The sequence below is a fragment of the Osmia bicornis genome, unplaced genomic scaffold (genome assembly GCF_907164935.1).
Source record: "Osmia bicornis bicornis unplaced genomic scaffold, iOsmBic2.1, whole genome shotgun sequence".
Classification (NCBI taxonomy): domain Eukaryota; kingdom Metazoa; phylum Arthropoda; class Insecta; order Hymenoptera; family Megachilidae; genus Osmia; species Osmia bicornis.
This window is the reverse complement of record NW_025791458.1, coordinates 4825096-4845195: the sequence shown is the minus strand read 5'-3', so window position 1 is coordinate 4845195 and position 20100 is coordinate 4825096. Positions and strand designations below refer to the sequence as shown.

General features: G+C 39.0%; 2 protein-coding genes across 2 annotated transcripts; both read right to left on the bottom strand.

The window, feature by feature from the left end:
• Nucleotides 1–16145: 16145 nt before the first annotated feature.
• LOC123989227 lies at nucleotides 16146–16580 on the bottom strand. The gene has a single exon (XM_046289931.1). It carries the CDS (start codon nucleotides 16578–16580, stop codon nucleotides 16146–16148), a length of 435 nt encoding a protein of 144 aa, XP_046145887.1.
• Nucleotides 16581–17947: 1367 nt separating this feature from the next.
• On the bottom strand, nucleotides 17948–19720 carry LOC123989226. The gene is made up of 2 exons (XM_046289930.1): nucleotides 18608–19720; nucleotides 17948–18547 (listed from the first exon to the last, which is right to left on the bottom strand). Exons 1-2 carry the CDS (start codon nucleotides 19718–19720, stop codon nucleotides 17948–17950), a joined length of 1713 nt encoding a protein of 570 aa, XP_046145886.1.
• Between the last annotated feature and the right edge of the window lie 380 nt (nucleotides 19721–20100).

Sequence of the window (20100 nt, the reverse complement as noted above, 5' to 3'; positions counted from 1 at the left end):
ATCAGTATATTACATTATATCTAATGTAGACATACTAATAATGATATTGTTATTAAATGTGTATTACATATCTAACGCAGATATAGTAATAATGATATTGTTACTAAATGTACATTGATCTGTACGAAGGAATCAGTATATTACATTATTTCTAATGTGGATATAGTAATAATGATATTGTTATTCAATGTATATTACATATCTAATGCGCATATAGTAATAATGATATTGTTATTAAATGTACATTGATCTGCCTGCACAGCACCTACGTGCATTTTGGAGTGGAGAATTTGAATTGATCCATTAAACAAATTAAACAGTGTGGAATGAAACACTAGGATTAATAACAGAAACGGACTCCGAAAACAGATGCAATTACTTTCTCACAGGATATATCTGGAAATATGTCTGAGGTAAAAGAAGTATTAATCCATATTTTCTTCAATACATTCTTTATTTCAAATTAATGATTTTGAGTACAATGTATCAATATATTGTAATATGATTTGTGTTTCTTTATTTTCAGCATTTATTCAGACATTAATGAGGAACTTACAAGCAAAGAATTATGAACTACAAAAGTTGAATAGATACATTAAAGTATTAAGTTAGATAAGTTTGTCTTGCACGTTACAGACTTTAAATACAATGTAATACCAGCATATTTCAAAAAAATAGTTTAATAAAAGTAGATGAATCCCTTAAACTTTAACTTCCTATTCTAATTTCCTTAATATAGAATTTAAGTTGCAATTCACAGTGTTTTATTCTACTTTCAAATAAATAGTTTTACCAAGTAATAATTTATAAAAAAAATTATTTGAAACAGAGTTTCTGTTTCACAATTCACTTGTATCTTTTTTATAGCGCTTGTGTTGTTTACAAATCTTGAATTTGTCTCAAACGAGTAGAACAGTTGAATTGAAATATTCCATTGCTCAGTCGAATCTGCAATGATATTAAAACGTTTGGAAAGAATCTTGTCACAGAAGACTTATGGACAGAACGTTGGAAACTCTTTTCCTCTCTGGTCAGTCATATCGTTATTGGTAAATATAATCTGCGATCTTCTACAATGTCATTCACGAAATTATCTTGAACAATTATACTAGAAAATATTAATTAATGGTAGTCCAACAATGTAGTACGTTAACAACATTTTATTTTATTGATAATCTGGAGTACTTTTCATTTATTGAACGAGGAAAGGTGATTATCATGGTAGATAAATTGCTACACAGATGACATAATGGAATAATAAAAACGGAAAAAAAACGCATTTTAATGAATGTTCCTTTTTTATATTGGACACACTATTAGTATTGTAATAACATTATTGACATTAGGGTCATAACAATTCAGGCACCTTCTTACGAGCATTGGTTGAATTTCATTTTGAGAGACATTAAATTCTTAACCTTTTTTAATAATTCAGTAGTATTTGATGTGTAGAATGCAAAAATATCGATTGTATGCCATTGTTTATGCTATTATGATATTAAATCTATTAATCTAAATGCACATCCATATATATTTATTCCGCGACCCGATCTCATCAACAGTATTTAACACATAAATTCCAAACACACTAATTTCATGCTTTGGAATCCACTGCTTCTTTTTAACCGACTTCGAAAAGAAGGAGGTTACTCAATTCGATCTGTATGTATTTTTTTTGTGTGTTCACCGATTACACCGAGATCGATGCACCAATCGGAACGAAACCTTTTACATCTTGTAGGGTATGTCTTCCGGTTGGTCCCATTGAAAAAACATTTTTCATTCTTTCATTGTTATTGCAAAATACAGGAAGTTTTCAATGTCAAGATTGGACGATTTCAACGACCTTTTAATATGTTGTCGGGGACATGATTCTGAACAACTTTTTCATTATGCATAATTAACGGAAAGTTTTAGTTTCCGAGATATTCGTGAAAAACTATTGTTACTACTACATTGAATGCTATGTATGCCTACGTGTCTCTACTGGTGTATGAGTCAGCATGCAGTCGCCGATTCTCTACTGTTTCTTATATACATGGGTACTCTGCAAGGCATGTACCGATTGCGATGAAACCTATCACATCTAATAAGAGATATTTCCGCGATATTTCACTTGCAAAAATTTATGCAATTTGTTATTGTTAATAACTATTCTGATAACTTGTATGGAACTTGTTATCGTTAAAAACTATCGTTATTGCAATTAACCAATAAGAACGGTAAACCACCTTACGGCATCCTACAAATATTGCTCGTTCCACTAAAAAGTGTGAAATAAAATAATTTTTAACAAAAAATACAACCGACTTCGAAATGCACTATAAAGTATGAAATAATTTCTACTTCATTTATACAAATACCCAACAGCTATTAATAAAACCTATTTACTCGTTAAATGGTATACTAAATACATTTCAACCTTTTCGGAGGCAGCGCAATATTAAAAATACCCGAATATACGATGCTGCCAATAATGATTTGATAGGTTGTCGACGCCTGAATCTTCCTAGTAGAAGAAAAGTTTTTAATTTTGCGCCGCCTCCGAAAAGGTTGAAATGTATTTAGTATACCATTTAACGAGTAAACAGGTTTTATTAATAGCTGTTGTGTATTTGTATAAATGACGCAGAAATTATTTCATACTTTTTAGTGCATTTCGAAGTCGGTTGTATTTTTTTTTAAAATTATTTTATAACACTTTGATAATATTCGATTGGAAAATTCGTAATTTATATACATATAACCTAACATGTGTCAAACTACAAAAAACACAACCAGCATTTTGTAATGTGACATCTCCGTAATATTTACAGATTCCAGTTATTAAATGTGTAACGACCCGATAATAAACACAATATCTTTTTCATTTAGTTTCTTTATTAAAACTAATTTTTGTATTTCATACAAAGTATTTTGTTTAATTTTTGTTGTTAATATTTAATGTATAAAATTTTTGTAATAAATATTTTAATTTTCGTCGATAACTGAGTATGTTAAATTCGTCGATAAAAGTTCAGTCGATAAGTCAGACGGTAAAACAGTTTATCGATAAATTATCGACGTCTGACCGCGCATGCGCCAGCGCAACCCTAATAAACATACGGTGGGGTGAAATTCTAGAGTGGGGATGCTGGACCACCACGTGATGGGGAAAACCCAGCTACCCTAAGAACTCTATGCGGAAAAAAAGTGCCGACTCAGCAAGATCTGAGTATAAATAGAGGCGTTCCACACAGTTTCAAGGCAGATCTTCTCTGACTACGGTCAGGAGCAGACAATACTCTGAACAGTAGAGAAAAGCTTGCGCTGAACTGTTTAGGCAGCGATAGAGCGCGAGTTGCAGCAAATTCCTACTCTTCCACTGGTGGCGTGCAGTACTACGGATCAGTGGACCTCCTATCCACGGTACGCAATGTGTTATACAGGTGTTACGCTAAGCCAACACTCAAGTGTAAAGAGCTAGCGAGGAGCCGAGCTCCTTGAGACGGCTTGCGTTTAACACAGCTTTGGTATTACCAGAAACCGATTGCGACCTATAGGAAAGGTTAACTTGATTCCAATAGTTTAGCACAAACCTCTGGAATTTAGTTTCCATAGCCATCAATGAAAATTAATCAGAGTATTGACTGTAATAGAGGACTAAGCCACGTTCGCGTCAGCGCTATTAATTACTATCGATAATTATTACAATTTATTACTAATTACTAATCATTAATTTCTATAATATTAACTACTAATTACATATTTCTTATTGTATTCCCAATCTAGGGTGTCTCGACTTTTCCTTCAAGTTATTATAAATTTAAATAAATAAAAGTTGGCTGTGCCGAGCCCGCAGTTACCTTCAAGGCGAGGCAGCTCGGCGTCGATTTGCCGAGCGTACGTCCACAGCAGGCCTGGGTCACCACCACGTCTTTTAAGGTGAATTCTAAATTGATGTAGGAATGTGAATTTGGGAGAGGAATAAGAAAGGCATAATTGGAAGGAAAGAAAAGGATTTTAATGGGCATAAAAAACCTCCACTCAGTGAGTGGAGGAAAAAGCCGTCAAGGAGGAAAATTACAAATCTACAGTCAATACAATTTAGGTTTGGTGGTACTCGAATTCGGAAGCATACATGTTGTGTTAACGGAGCGCTCTTACTAACTACTCGGGTTCCAGAACACCACCAGCTCGGTGGGAAATACTGCGCGGCTTGTAATAAGTGGGAGATGCCCCATGAAATCGTACCTGTGCAGACAACGCGACCCTGACGTCTCAGGAACGGGTACAGCCCTCGTCGCGTGTTGCTGTTTGGGCAATGAAATGCCGCCTGATTGGGTGCATCCCAGAGAGAGATTGGCAGGGCACATCTCCTCTACGAAGGCAGCCAGTGCCTCGTCCAGCTGTGTTTCTGTCAAAGCCGCGGCCGCGAGAAGAAACCCGAACTTCGCCCTCATCCTCTCAGAAACGTTCTCGTCTTCTTTTAAATCGCCGCACACATGCCACCGCTCAGCGCATCGCCACGAACTATTTTCCCCATGACGAACGCGCTCGTCCCTACATGCAGGCCTCAGTCGATTGCTACTGATATCACACGCCTCCTAAACTCCCCGCGTGTTACAAATATATATCGAACTGTCGCGAGAGCGCGAAACGCGCGAACATAGGGCGAACGAATTATAATTTATTATTGTATTCCTAATTCTAGCCGCACTTACTGTAATACTAGCGATTTTGTTTTATATTATATTTCAATTTAATATTCACTTACCTTTTATTTTTGAATAAACAAACTTCCATTAGTTTCTAGCACATTGGTGTTTGGATTTCATTCCTTAACCGCAAACCACACGAACCTATAATCCCTAACACATTGATTACGAGTCGCCTTCTAAGGGAACCGCTCTCCCTAGAAGTCGGTGCAGTGACGTACTCACTCTGGATCGTTACAGATGTTTTAAAGTTCTCGAAAGTCGACTGTTTCGAAAATTGTCGTTACTAAGTTGTCGATCACCTCGCGAGATTGTTGACCCAATGACGTCGCCTGTCTGTGACTGACAGAGACGACATCATCGGGTCGTTGGCCTAGCGGACAGCTGACAGCAGCTGACAGTTTGAGAAAGTAAACACTCTCGGTTTCGACAGGAGCACAACAAAACCTATCTCTGTGTTTCGCTAGAAAATTTTGAAATATTGGAGATTATCAAAAAAAAGAAATGTAACTGGCACAATATATTGTCGGATTACATGTAATTAATATTATCTAGTACAATTGTCAAGAAATTTAGTGAATTCCGTTTCGTAAGATTTTAGGTTATATTTGCCTATGGTGAAATAAAACTAATTCATAGTAATTGAATTTCCTTTTCTATCTTTTCTCCATAAATCTTCTTTGAACAAGATCGTTTCTAAATGTTTTAATACCTTTTCTGATTGGATTGAGTATTGGAATATTTCAGTTGGACTGTTGTAGTCGGATAAAATGAATTTGGGATTTGTAAATACAATACAAGTGGTACAAAATAGATGAAAGTGAAGAGTGAAGTAATTACAACAATATTACAACTTCTTTTTTTTATTTATGTATTTTTACTCGACAAAAGTATTCATTTACAGCTAGAAGAAGACAATGCGAACTGTAAATTAAATTCTATATTAAGGAAATTGGAACAGGAAATTACAAATTAAGTCTCATTTTCTCCTATTAATTTATTTATTTAAAATATTCTGACACTATGATCTACAACACAAACTTATCTAATTTAATAATCCTCTTTTTTTGATAATTTGTTCAATGTACCTATCAAAATCTTCTACTCCATAATTTTTTGGTTGTAAGTGTTACGTCTGGAAAATTTTGCAAATTTGTCCGCCTCACGCTTCCTTATCAAGCCTTCGGGTTATAGGAGTTTCCTCATGTAAGGGACGTGGGGAGGGCGAATTACTACTTCATCTTTTTCAATTTTCTCCTCGACTCTGTGTTTTCTCATCAAGCCTTCGGGTTATGAGAGTCTTCTTCATGTGGGAAAGGCACAGGGAAGAGTTTGAGTCTATAATTATTCTATTTTGTCTTTTCTATTCTTTATTCTCCTTACATCTCTCAATTCTTTTCTTTAGTTATTACCCCTCCTTGAGACTATCGTCGTGCTCAACTGCGTAGTAGCAGATTTCGAACTATACAAAAACTCGGGTTCGACAGAGGAGAGGTATCATAAACAGCGTTCGCTGCGCAGTTAGCCAGTGCTTCGCATTATAGGGGTCTCCTCAGGTTAACTGCGCAAAAGCGTAGAGATCAATTTATCATTCGAATTTCAACCGAATCTCTCCTCTTTTCCACACGTGGGCGCCAGTCGGCCCCTAATTCGATCGTATGCGTGAGATGAGTGCTGGAATGGAAGCGCGGATTAATCTATCTATTTGAACATTTGGTTGATAGAATGAACAAGGAATGAGAACCCTCGCAGTCAAGCGTTAGCAAGCGTTCGACGACTGTGTAGGGGCGAAGGGTCGAACGGGGCAATAAAAGTCTTTGTATCGAATTTCGAGAATTTGCCTGAAACCAAGACCCAACGGTAATTTTCAAATAGCAAGAACGTTCTAGAACTAGCTACGCTGCTAATGAAATAACTTATATTCAATTTAATAATCAAGGAATATGTTAGCTAATCGAGAATTTCATCCAAACATGGAATGTTTTACAACATGCGCGCCGGCGAAACTCGCGTTGCGATTTATGAACAAACGACTACTGATAATGTTAATTAATTACGCCGACTGCTAGTCTAAATCGTGCGATTGCCAATCGATCAAATTATTAATACATAATGGTATGATGGATATAAATTTTATTCATAATTATTCGCTTCATTGTTGAATGGTTCTGGTTTAAACATTAATTCAGATTTAAATAATTGCTGATATTCGTTATATCTGATTATCGAAAGCAAGAAATGGAATATTCCAGAAAAATCTACGGCGTAGGAACACCGAAAAGCCGTTAGACAGAGATGGAACACCAAGAGAGAGAAAGAACATAGTCTAGAGGAATTTAGCTAGCACGCGTCTTCGACCAATAGCGACGCGCGCGACGCTGTCGTCACGCGCTATGATTTGTCGGAATGTCCCCACGCAGGACATCATCCTCGCGACGGGCCCTTCCGGGCAGGATCGCGATCGATTCCGATCACTCTTCGTCGAACAATCGAGTAAGTCGTGACGGGAGCCCGTGCGTCTAGAGATAGAGTTGCCGATTTGTACTTTGTGTAAATTAGCTGCGCGGCAAGTCCTACCCGTTAGGCAGAGTGTCGTGAGGGTGAATTTCGCGAATACGCGGCAAAGACTCAGGGACGCGCACGTTAAGCTTTCATACTATTAAACCTCTATCTTTTCTCTTTCATTTTTATTCCGTTTGATCGCGTAAGCTTCGTATTAAATTCAATCGCGTTAACAGTCATCCTTCTACAAAATCGTAATCGTCTTGTGTTCGTTTTGATTAAATTTTGATACGCAATAAAGGGCAATCGGGCGCGCGACAAGTGTTAGTGCGACAGCTTCCTCATCATCTCTCTCTTGGTGTTCCAGACTAACCAGCGATTATTCAACGAGCTACCACCGATTTCCAAGCGATTTATTATCATATATTATAAACTACATTTTCACGGTAAGCCTGTCAATTACTAATTTTTCGAGCACGGCATTATCATTGAACTTTCAACAAGGCAAAACGGGCGATCTATTAAGCCTTCGGGTTATGAGAGTCCCTCCATTTTAGATCGTCTCGATTTTTACGTTCAGGTACCGTTTATAAATAATACGCTATTCTAAAATTCTGAATTTTGATTTATCGCGACTTTGTGTGTATGACGATTTCTAGACTACGATATTTTGTCAGGGGCGACCTGTAAAGCCCTTTCGGGGGTTGTGAGGGCCTTCTCCATTCAGGTCGTTCCCTCGCGGCCAAACACCGCTAATTTTCCATTCAATTAATATATTAATTGGTTGAGGAAGTCGTCTTACACCTAGATTCGATAACACGTCTAAAATCATAATTTATACGAAGTCCAACTGCGAATCAAAGGCTGTCCATATTTTTACACGATTTTCAGACAAACAATAGTCATTATTATATGAAATAGGTTAAGCATCTTTACCCTTGTCAAACCAGTATTGTTTTTGAATTGAATTTATCTAATAGTAATCATTAATATAATCAAGCATTAATAGCATTAAACTCAATAGTCATTTTCAGTTGTACTACATTCAATAGTTTTTGAATTACATTTTTATTTGTTGCACACTATCCAGTCTACTTTATTTCTTTGAGTTACAACGCCTATTTTTACATCAAATCCACGCACGCCAACACAACGTTTCAAGGAGGGACCCGTATGGGACCTAGAACACTGACGAACCCAACGGAAATAAATTCTATCTAAATTTCCGTCTTTTAAAAATTGTTCTGCTCGTAGAGGACGTTAACGCGTCATACGCGGTCAGAGCTAGTGGCAGCGAGACCTTTCTCATCGCAAAGATCAATCAAATCAAGGAAAATTAACAATCGATCTTTTCCAATTTTCTTTCCTAGTAAATTTCCATTTCACTTTACGTTGCGCGCTCGCCTCGCGCCGCGCAACGTAACATAAGTTTCTCATCAATGTATGAATAAATGCTGAAAATAAACAAGACGAAATCATATTATTATTATTGATACATTGTACACAAAAACATTAATTTGAAATAAAGAATGTATTGGAAAAAATATGGTTTAATATTTCTTTTACCTCAAACATATTTCCTGATATATCCTGCGAGAATGTAATTGCACCTGTTTGCATAGTACGTTTTTGTTATATGTCCTAGTATTTCATTCCATGCTGGAAAATATCTGTAATGTATCTATTCAACTTTTCTGCTCCGTAATTTTCTGCTTGTAATTTCCTCATCAATATCTGCATAAGTGCTGAAAATATAGAAAAAGAAATCATATTATTATATATTGATACTGTTACGTCCGGGTTAATTTTTCATAACCCGACCTTGCGTTTCCCGTCTTGTGCGCTGCACTTGGAAGAAGTTCCCCTGCGGGAGGCGCAAGGAAGGGCATTTTTCTTGATTTTTCCCATTCTCGTATCTTGTTCGCGCTCCCCCTAACTTGTGTCTCTTCAATGAGTGCGCTGCACTTGAAAATATTCCACACGAGGAGCACAAAGAAAGGGGTTTGAGATTAAAATAATAATTCTCCTTTTTCTTTTCTCTCATTAGCTTCAATAGTTCAACCGTTAGTATATCAAGTTTGTGTACCTCGCCAGTGCGTAGCATTTGGAAATAATCCCAGGCGAGGCACACAAAGGAGGCTATATTTAGCTCTTTCAAATAATACAAAGTCAACCTTTCCTTGGGATGATTGCCTACTCGAAACTGCGTAGTTCGAAAAACTTAGAAAGTCGAAACCGTTAAGGGAGAGGTATCATAAACATCCTTCGCCGCGCGGTTAAGCAGTGCGACGCACTTGGAAATTTCCCAGCTAACCGTGCCGTACAAAGCAAACTCTTGTTCTATCCTGCTAGCGAGATACCTCTCCTACCTGCGAAGCATGCGTCAGCCGACTCTTCCACGAGGAATGAATGCAATTGAAATCGAAAGCAATTAGAATGAAATGGAATGAAACTATTGTATGACTATGGAATGCGAAGGTTTGCATGACAACCACTGAGGTTTGAAATTGTCGACCGACGTTCAAGAACGTTCGAGGCGAAGGTCGACTATGGCAATAAACATCGACAACGAACGTTAAGCTAAACGTACAGCTAAACGTTAAACGTAGAACGGTTAGAAAATACGAAAATCGTTAAAACTGATGTACGCGGAACTAACAACAATTAAATGCAGTAACGAATTTGCATACATCCGTGATTTGGTAATAACTACAAATGTCGATTGCCTTTTTCTGTAAACCGTCGAGACACAAATAAGAACGGAATAATTTCACGTTATTCATCATTAGTTATTCAATATAATAAGCTAAACATCTATTAAAAAGGGCTAAATGTTCTTCGTAACCGAAATCTCGTTATCAATATCATTTATAAAAGCCTCTTTGATTAGTAAATTCGAATAAATAAAGTCGTAATAGATTTCGAATATTCCAGAAGTTTTAGAATTGCGACGCATGGAATTCGCATCGCGTTAGAGGGGTAAAAAAAGAGAAAGATAGCCTACGAAAGACAGAGTCGGAAGGAAGGTCAAGAAGGGATGAGAACTCGGGAAACGCGCCTAGACAAAACCAATACGCGCGGGCCTTCCCCTTCGACACGTACCCTGATTTGCCAAATGATGTCCTCACTTTGGGCCCATGATCGCGGGTCGAACCCTGAGATACGATCGCTTGACTGAGGCAAATCACTCTTCGTCGAAAAATCGTGAGGTACGTGACGGGGAGCCCGTGTTCGCGTCGAGCAATAGTTTACGCGTGAAAAATTGTAGTAATTAGCTGACCGGTAAAGTCCTTGTAAAAGGCAGAGTGCCGGGAGATTGCGGTTCTCGTTTCTGCGTAAAAGACTCTTGTGAATACGTAAAAATTTCTATTTTTTCAATTTTGCTTTTAAATCGTCCGATAATTAATATATTTTCTTTTTCCGCGTCGCGTCGTTTTGAAATAAATTATCGTTTTCGTTTCCGTAATAGTGACACCGTCGAAAGGCCGATCGCGAACGCGTAGTGCGTGACAAGTTCTCATCTCTTCTTCGCCTTCCAGATTTCCAGACAACACCAAGCGATCAACGAAACCATTTGTATTATCATATATCAATTTGCATCGATCTTGGTAAGTTATCTATTTCATTCTGTCCAATACGACGAATCTGGAATTCAGTGAGGCAAAACGGGCGATCTTGAAACCGCGTGTCCTGGAAGTTCCCCCAAGATCGTTTTGTTCTACATCGTATCAAGGTATCGAAGACGTTTCACAATTTTTAACAATAATTCCGTTTGCGATAACGAGAGGCGGCCCACGAAACCGTAGGTTTTGGAAATTTTCCTCCTGCTTGTCCTTCTCTCAATTTCTCTTCAAGGTCCGCCGTGTATAACGAGAATAGGGTAGGGCTTAGTGGACATCCTTGCCTTAATCCTTTCGTTGTCCAAAACTTTTCAGATACTTTCTCATTAACTCTTATCCTATTCTCTGTTTCTTTGTAAATTTCGTTAATTCTCGTTCTTAGAGTGTTACTTATTCCTTTTTCCTCCATAACCTTGCTCAGTTTTTCTCTGTTTACTTTATCGAAAGCCGCTGTTAGATCTGCGAAGAATGCATATAGCTTTCCTCCCTTTTCTTTGATTTCTCTGTTTACCACGTAGTTCAGAATAAAAATGTTGTCCATTGTGTTTCTTCCTTTTCTGAAGCCTGCTTGCGTCTCTGGTATGATTTTCTTTTCCTCTAGTTCTGTACTTAATCTGTTCTCCAGAATCATCGCGTATATCTTGTATGCTGTATTTAGTAGCGTTATCCCTGTTTTTTTTTTTTTTTTATGTATGTTCACCGATTACGCCGAGACGGATTGACCAATCGGAACGAAACCTTCTGCATCTGGTAGAGTTTTTTTTTCTGGCTTTGTTCACCGATTACTCCGAGACGAATTGACCAATCAGAACGAAACCTTTTGCTTCTGGTAGAGTATGTCTCCCGATTGGTCCCGTTAAAAAAACATTTTGCATTTTTTCATTCTTAACGACTTTTATCGCAAAATACGTAATACTTCATTTATATCTTCCGGCGTTCATGCTGCAGGGAATGTACCGATAGCGATGAAACCTTTCACATTTAGTAGGAGGTATATCCGCGATGATCCCAGTTGCAAAAATTAATGGAATTTGTTAATAACTACTGTTATAGCAAAAAATCTATTACTTCATGTTACTCTGCAAGGAATGTATCGTTCACGGTGAAACCTTTGATATTTAGTAGGATATACAGGGTGTCACGCGACTACCTCGACAGCCGAAGAGGGATGATTGCTATGGTGGTTCTAAACAACTTCTTCCTTTGCCAAAATGTTGGTTCGTTTTCGAGTTATCAACAAAAAACACCGACCAATCCGAGCGCGTACAGCGCGCGGGCTCAGGGACTGCAATGTCGGCTACGAAAACAGGGCCTGACGAACGGGTCGGCACCCCGTTGACATAGCACAATGAAAAAACTGAACTGGCAGAACATTTTTAGTCGTTTAAAATGAATACGGAACTTAATCTCTTGTCGCCTGTCATAACGTAAAAAAGAAAATTCTAAGCATTCTAAACAACAAATAAAAATGATTGAAATGGAATAATTAATAAACGTTTGAATTGTAGGCTACGTTAATGATGAAAAATTTGAAAATAATTTAAATGAAACTATCGCATTCGTTCCTAAATTAACCTGCTACGCTGAAAGCAGATAATTGTCACTGAGAAACGAGGAAACACGTTCGGTAGAACAGCTGTTTCCATGATCGGGCCAGTGAACTTCCCTCAACTATTGCACTTAGGTATGAATAACAGGTGAGGTGTTTCCTTGTCGAATGTTCAGAATCGACACAGTGACCTAGCGGGAATTATTTGCTTTCAGCAAAGCAGGTTAATTTAGATCCTCAGCAATCATCCCTCTTCGGCTGTCGACATAGTCGCGTGACACCCTGTATATGCGCGATGATCTCACTCGTAAAAATTTATGAAATTTGTTGTTTATTAACAACTTAAATTCGGTCAATTTTTTTCGGTTTATGGTTATTAGCAAAGCAACAGAAACCTAAAATCACCTTAAGCTCTCACTCACAAAATACTATGGTTCCATAGAAACAGTGTAAATAAATAATAATTTTTAACAAAAAAAAAAATCAGATTAAATCATGCACTAAAAAGTATAAAATTAATTTTTCTATGTTATCATCTTATATGTCCACAGCTATTAATCTAATATAATTAATCGTCTAAATAGGATACTAAATTAATAATTATCAACAGTTGTTCTAAGAGGCCAGCGCCAAAATTAAAAAAACTGTTTCTTCCTACTAGAAAGTCCCCTCGTTCAGGCCGTCGTCCCTCCCCCCCCCCCCCTCGACAAAGGAACCATGGATAATTTCAAGTAAAAATATTCAATGGATTATAACATAACCTTTCTCTATATACCCATCAACTACACTGCAGTTCACGAGGGACCATACCTAACTCGCGCAGGTTATTAGGTCTAGGGACATTTTTAATAACGTGTGTGATTCCCCTGTACAGCTTGCTTCTTACTTTACGATCATATAATTGTTTCTTTGAAAAAATAATAGGAATTTCATTGTATCGTGTATTTGTACCATATCATCATCGGTTATCAGTTATCGTACGTAATATATTTCTGTCCACCATTTATATGATCGCAAAGTAAAAAGCAAGCTGTGGAGGAGAATTACACACGTTATGAAAAATCTCTCTAGACCTAGTGAGCTGCGCGAGTTAAGTATGGTCTCTCGTGAACTGCAGTATAGTGCATGTTTACTGAGTCCCATCGAATATGTCGCAGTGAAGTTGGCTACAAATTCACTAACGCATTCACGCCGCGTCGGTGAGTGAATGCGTGGCCAACTTCACTGTGACAACTTCGATGGGACTTAGTGTATATCAGGAGTGCTGCCAATTTCTGATACAATCGTTACAATTACAAATGTTTTCAGCCGTATCTATAACGTTTCGAATATGTTTTCTTACGACTTATTAATTACCAAGTTTGCCATACCGCAATCAAATCGTTATTGGCAGGATCGTATAGTCGGGTACTTTTAATTTCGCGCCGCCTCCGAAAAGGTTGAAATATATTTAGTATCCTATTTAACGATTAAGTAGATTGTATTAATAGCTGTGGAATACAGATATAAATGAAATAGAAATTATTTTATACTTTTTAGTGCATTTTGAAGTCGGATTTTTTTTTTTGTTAATCTGTTGCCAGTTTCTTGACTTTGCTATCAAAATACTCCCTCTCTCTCCCTTTCTCGCCCAGAAAGCATTCTCTATTTCCACCTCCACCTGCAAATTTTCTGATATTACCTTTACTGCCGTATCGTTCGGTGTTTCGCCTCTTGGTAGATCTTCTCCTTTCAGTGTGATATTGTTTCGTTTCTCCCTTTTTTCTCTTGCCTCCTCTTTCCGCTCTATACGGTTTATTCTTTCAATTAATTCGTCCGCCTCATCTCTTTTCGTTTCTAGATTTTTAATTCTCTTCTGTATTTCTTCTTTTTTATCCGACTTCGAAAAGGGGGAGGATACACAATTCGATCAGTATATATATATATATATTTTTTTTTTCTGGCTTTGTTCACCGATTACGCCGAGACGGATGGACCAATCGGAACGAAACCTTTTGCATCTGGTAGAGTATGTCTTCCGATTGGTCCCGTTATAAAAACATTTCGAATTCTTTTATTCCGAACGGTTTTTATTGCAAAAAAACGGGAAGTTTCTATTCTCAACATACAATGACTTCAATGATCCTTTAATATATTGTCAGGGGCATGATTCCGAGCAACTTTTTCATTATGCATAATTAATGGAAACCTTTAGTTTTCGAGATATTCGTGGAAAACTATTGTTATTTTTTCTGCATTTGTTCGCCGATTATTCCGAGACGGATGGACCAATTGGAACGAAACCTTTTGCAACTTCTAAAGTATGTCCCCCGATTGGTCCCGTTAAAAAAACGTTCTATATTTTTTCATTTCGAACGGTTTTTATTGCAAAAAACGTACCATTTCATGTACGTGCGGTGTATGTTCACCGATTATTCTGATACGGATGGACCAATCGGAATGAAACTTTTTGTATCTTGTACAGTACAATTCCCCATTGGTCCCGTAAAAATAATATTTTGCATTTTTTTATTCCTAACGACTTTTTTTTCTAAATGTGCGTTCGCTGATTACTCCGAGACGGATGGACCAATCGGATGGTCCCGTTATAAAAACATTTCGCATTTTTTTATTTCGAACGGTTTTCATTATTGCAAAATACGTTCTGGTTCAAGGAATGCAGCGATTGCGATGAAAGTTTTCACATTTTGTAGATCATTCCGCGATGATCCGATTTCCCAAAATTTATGTAACTTCTTATTGTTAATAACTATTGTTATTATAATAAAAAGCCTATTCTTTAGGGTTACCCTCCAAGGAATATACCGATCGCGATTTTTCAAACTTGTCCCTGCAAGTAAACTTCGAATACTGCTCGTTCCACTAAAAAGTGTGAAATAAAATAATTTTTAACAAAAAAAAAAATCCGACTTCAAAATGCACTAAAAAGTATAAAATAATTTCCATTTTATTTATATCTGTATTCCACAGCTATTAATACGATCTACTTAATCATTAAATAGGATACTAAATATATTTCAAAGTTTTCGGAAGCGGCGCAAAATTAAAAATACCCGAACAAACGGTGCTGCCAATAACGATTTGATTGTGGTATGGCAAACTTGGTAATTAATAAGTCGTAAGAGAAAAGTTATGGATCCGGTTGAAAACATTTGTAGTTGTAACGATTGTATGAGAAACTGTCAGCACTCCTGATGGACATGCACTATACTGCAGTTTACAAGAGACCATACTTAACTCGCGCCGCTCACTAGATCTAGAGAGATTTTTAATGACGTGTGTTATTCCCCTCTCCAGCTTGCTTCTTATTATACTTTGCGATCATATAAATGGTGGGCAGAAATATATGACGTACGATAACTGAAAACCGGTGATGATATTGTAAAGTTTCACGATGCAATGAAAATTCTATTATTTTCCGAAAAAAAATGATGTGAACGCAAAGTAAGAAGCAAGCTGTAAAGGGAAATTCACTCGTGAACTGCAGTATAGTTAATTTGTAATGGGTATATTGATTCCCATTGAATATTGTTTACTTGCATTTATCAAATGGGTCATTTGTCACTGGTTGCCGACACCTGAACTAGGATCTTCCTAGTAGAGGAAAAGTTTTTAATTTTGCGCCGCCTCCGAAATCTTTGAAATATATTTAGTATCCTATTTAATGATTAAGTAGATTGTATTAATAGCTGTGGAATACAGATATAAATGAAATGGAAATTATTTTATACTTTTTAGTGCATTTTGAAGTCGGATTTTTTTTTGTTAAAAATTATTTTATTCTCTCTCCCATGCTTCTTGCTTTCTTTTCCATTCTTCTTTTAGTTCTCTTATTTCCTTATTTATGGATTCGTTTTGTTTCTTAATATCTTGTGTGTCCTTCTTCACTGTCACCACAAGCTCAGGCAATCTGTCTAACTTGTACATTTTTATGTCTTTAAGTTCGCCTTCTGTTCCTTCGCTTTCTGTTCCTTCCCCTTCCGTAGCTTCTTGCGGTGGTGATCTTCCTACTCTTCTTGCTTTTTGGAAATTTTCTATCAGTTCTTTCTCCACTCTTCTTCTTTCTTCTTCTGCTTCTTCTCTTTTTCTGTTAAAAGAGTCCAGCAATGATCCTTGGCTGCCCGAACTATACTTCCCAAGCTGTTCAGCTAAAGTCGGCCTTCCTCTTTTTCCGGAATCCTTTGGGCTCTCCGTCTCTCCTGTCTTACTCATCTATGTTTCCCTCTCTCTGTGTTCGCTTCTATGCCTATACTTCTCTACGTGGCTGCGCCAGACTTGACGCGGCCGCTCTGGTCTGCTTCTAGGTGTCGCTACCTTCGTTCTTCTATATCTTATCAGTTTATCATCCAATCGATCTACATTTATCGACGTATTATTCCACGTCGTATATTAATCTACAATATCGACTTTTTCCACGTAGCTCATTAGACAACCTAACCTCTTACCTCTTCGCCAGTTTCATTTCTTTTAAGTAACTTGTTTCCGTGTACCTTTTTGATGCTTTTATACACCTGTGTTCTTTGGCTTTTCCTCTTTCCAGCGGTATTTATTGCACCTCTATCCGTTCAGATTTTCCTTCGGAATTGATTGATTCTGTTTCACTTCTCTCCGACACGTACTGCCTCTATAGCTATCGTCACGTGACCCCCCGAAATCATGTTAGTATATATTGATACATTGTACCCAACTACATTAATTTGGAATAAGGAATGTCTTGAAGAAAATAAGGTTTAATATTCCTTTTACCTTAAACATATTTCCTTATATATCCTGCGAGAAAGAAATTGCATCTGTTTGCACAGTACGTTTTTGTTATTTGCCCTAATTTTTTCATTCTACGCTGGAAAGTATCTTCACTGAATCTATTCAACTTTTCTAGTCCATAATTTTCTGCTTGTAATTTCCGCATGAATGTCTGAATAAATGCTGAAAATAAAGAAGAATAAATCATATTATAATATATTGATACATTTTACTCAACGACATTAATTTGGAATAAAGAATGTATTGAAGAAAGTAAGGTTTAATATTTCTTTTACCTTCAACATACTTCCAGATATATCTTGTAAGAAAGTAACTGCATTCAATTTCCACATGTTTTTCATTATAACTTATACCTCTCAAACGTTGCACATAACCATTTGACCTTATCGTTAGATATATGTAATCATATACTTTAGCATGCATACGCATTCCAATAGCATAGGAAATTAAATCGGAAAACAATACCACCATCTGCCGATTTCCAAAAGCAATGATTATAAAACATATGGCGTCCAAATGGCACGAATCGAAATACCTCGACTTCAAAACTGCGCGTTCGTCCAAGCGGCACGGCGTCCAGACGGCACGACGTCCAACAGGAACGCGTCCAATCGGTCCGGCGTCCAAAAGGAACGCGTCCAATCGGCACGGCGTCCAATCGGGACCGTCCAATCGATCGACGTCCAAGTGGGCATCACTCCCATTTTTGATGGGTTCCACGGCAAGGGGATATTTCGACCCCACGTCCTCAGCGAGTTGCAAGAGAGTGCGCACAGCCAGATACGGTGCAGCATTCGTCCCGTATGTGACCGTGGTCAGCTGGTACTGCGTTTCCTTGTGCGTGTCACCAAGCCAGAGTATCTGCTGCAAGCTCCAGTCATCTGGATGCACCTTGATTTGTCGGTACATCTTCGTGACTTCAGTTGCAAACAGATGTTGTATATGCGTATCCAAATGAGCAGATCTGCGATATTCAGTATCAGATTTGGACCAGTATGTAGATGATCGTTCAGTGAGTATCCTGATGAAGTTGGACTGGAGCCATTGAAAACCACACGCAATGCGGTGGTCGTGCTGCCCAACTTCACAACGCCATGATGCGGACGAAAGTACTGGAACGGACTAGTTATTGAGTCGTTGTTCAGTCTTACCATATGACCAAGTTGCTCATGCTCGAGCATGAACCTGGTGTACAGCTGATTGTACTGGGCGTCCTTACTGAGTCGTCTGAGAGTCCGTTGAAGGCAAATGTGCGCGGTCTGATACGAATTGCTAAGTGCTCGAGGATGAAGTTTGAGGGGCAATCGCGCGATGTATCTTCCTGCGGATTCTCTTGAATGCGTGGTCTTGAAATGATCTTCGCACTCTTGCTCGTCTGGGGTGAGCAAGGGTGCCGTGTTCTGCGGTGGCTCTTCCTGCGTTCAGAAGCGGCTGAGTAACTCACTCAACTGGCGATCAGTATTATTGACTGTCACCTGATGACAAGTTCTGCGAATGGTCTGAGAGCCCTCGAGGGGCCCGATTACGAGCCAACCGAAGATCAAAAGTTGAGCGATCAACGGTGTTGAAATGTTCCGAATAATGTTTGGCTTGATGACTTGCCCGTATGCGTCGGCTCCGAGAATGATGTCCACCGGTCTGGATACGAGAAATTGAGGATCTGCGAGATTCAATTCCTCCAAATGCGATGGCAGCGTTGGCTGAGATGGTGGTTTCGATGGCAAGCAAGTAGTCACCTTTGTGAGCACGTGTGCTTGAACGGTGACTGAAAGTGGTCTGTAGTTGGAATGGAGGGTAATATTGACCACTCCATTAGTCTGCGAGGTCCTTGCTCCACCAACTCCGTGGACATCCAATGAGGAGCGTTTTCGTCTGAGGCTCAGCTGATTTACTGAAGACTCTGAAATAAGAGAAACTTCAGAGCCTGAATCGACCTGAATTCTTACTTGCTGCGTTGCGAGGTCAGTGTGCTCTCTTGCGAGTGCTGTTGCTAGAAGTGTGGTCCGTGGTCTGCGTGGTCTGAGTGCGTGGGCTGCGTGGTCCTTTAATGCGTGGGCTGAGCAGGCTACGTGGGCGTCGACGACTGCACCGACGTCTAAATGCGTTGTCGATTGAGTTTGCGTGGTCTGCGATGCCTTCGCCGTGGAATGCGATGACGCGGAGGCGATAGCGGGCTGCGAGGTCTGAGGGCATGGCACCAGTACCCGGATAAGGTTGCCACCATGAAGAGCTGTATGGTGCTGCTCACTGCACAATTTGCATCGTTGTGCAGTACGGCAGCTTGGAAGATTGTGGTGGCCCAAGCAATTTACACACAGCTGCTGGGCCTTCAGAACACTGATGCGCTCCTCCACGTTCTTGTCCCTGAATGCTGGGCAGGCTGACAAAACATGATCCCTGGAGCAGAGCGCACAGGGATACAGTGCTGAAGTGCGTGGGCGAGACGTGGACTCTTGTGTCGTCGTTGGCGTGGGCTGCGTTGCGGAGGCTGCGTGTACGGAGGCTCTCTGCTGCACCAGCCCGATGTCGCGGCTGGCAGGGCGTCCTGAGGTTGTCTGCGTGGTCTGAGGTGTTTTCTGCTCGGCCATCCGCTCCAGCTGTTCCAGCGTTCTGGCGTGTCCCAGCAAGAAAGTAGTGAGCTGCGTCAACGTGGTGTAGTCGGTCTGCGTGCTCAGAGAAGACTCCCAGCGCTCTCGGGTGTCAAAGTCAAGCAGCCTCACAAGGTGACTCAACAGAAAACAATAGTGCTGGTCGTTGAGCCCGACGTGGTCAACGCTTCCGGCGACTTGCCGATTATGCTGGTCATTTTAAATAATGAACTAGCCCTCCGGTGTTTCATTGGCTTCGACTCGGCGACTCTGTCCATGTGAGACTGGACATTTAGGCGTTTGTTCTCAAATCGGGCGTCCAAGAGTTTCCACGCCTTCTGGAAGGCCTCGTCTGGTCGTGGGCAGGTGTGCAATGACCT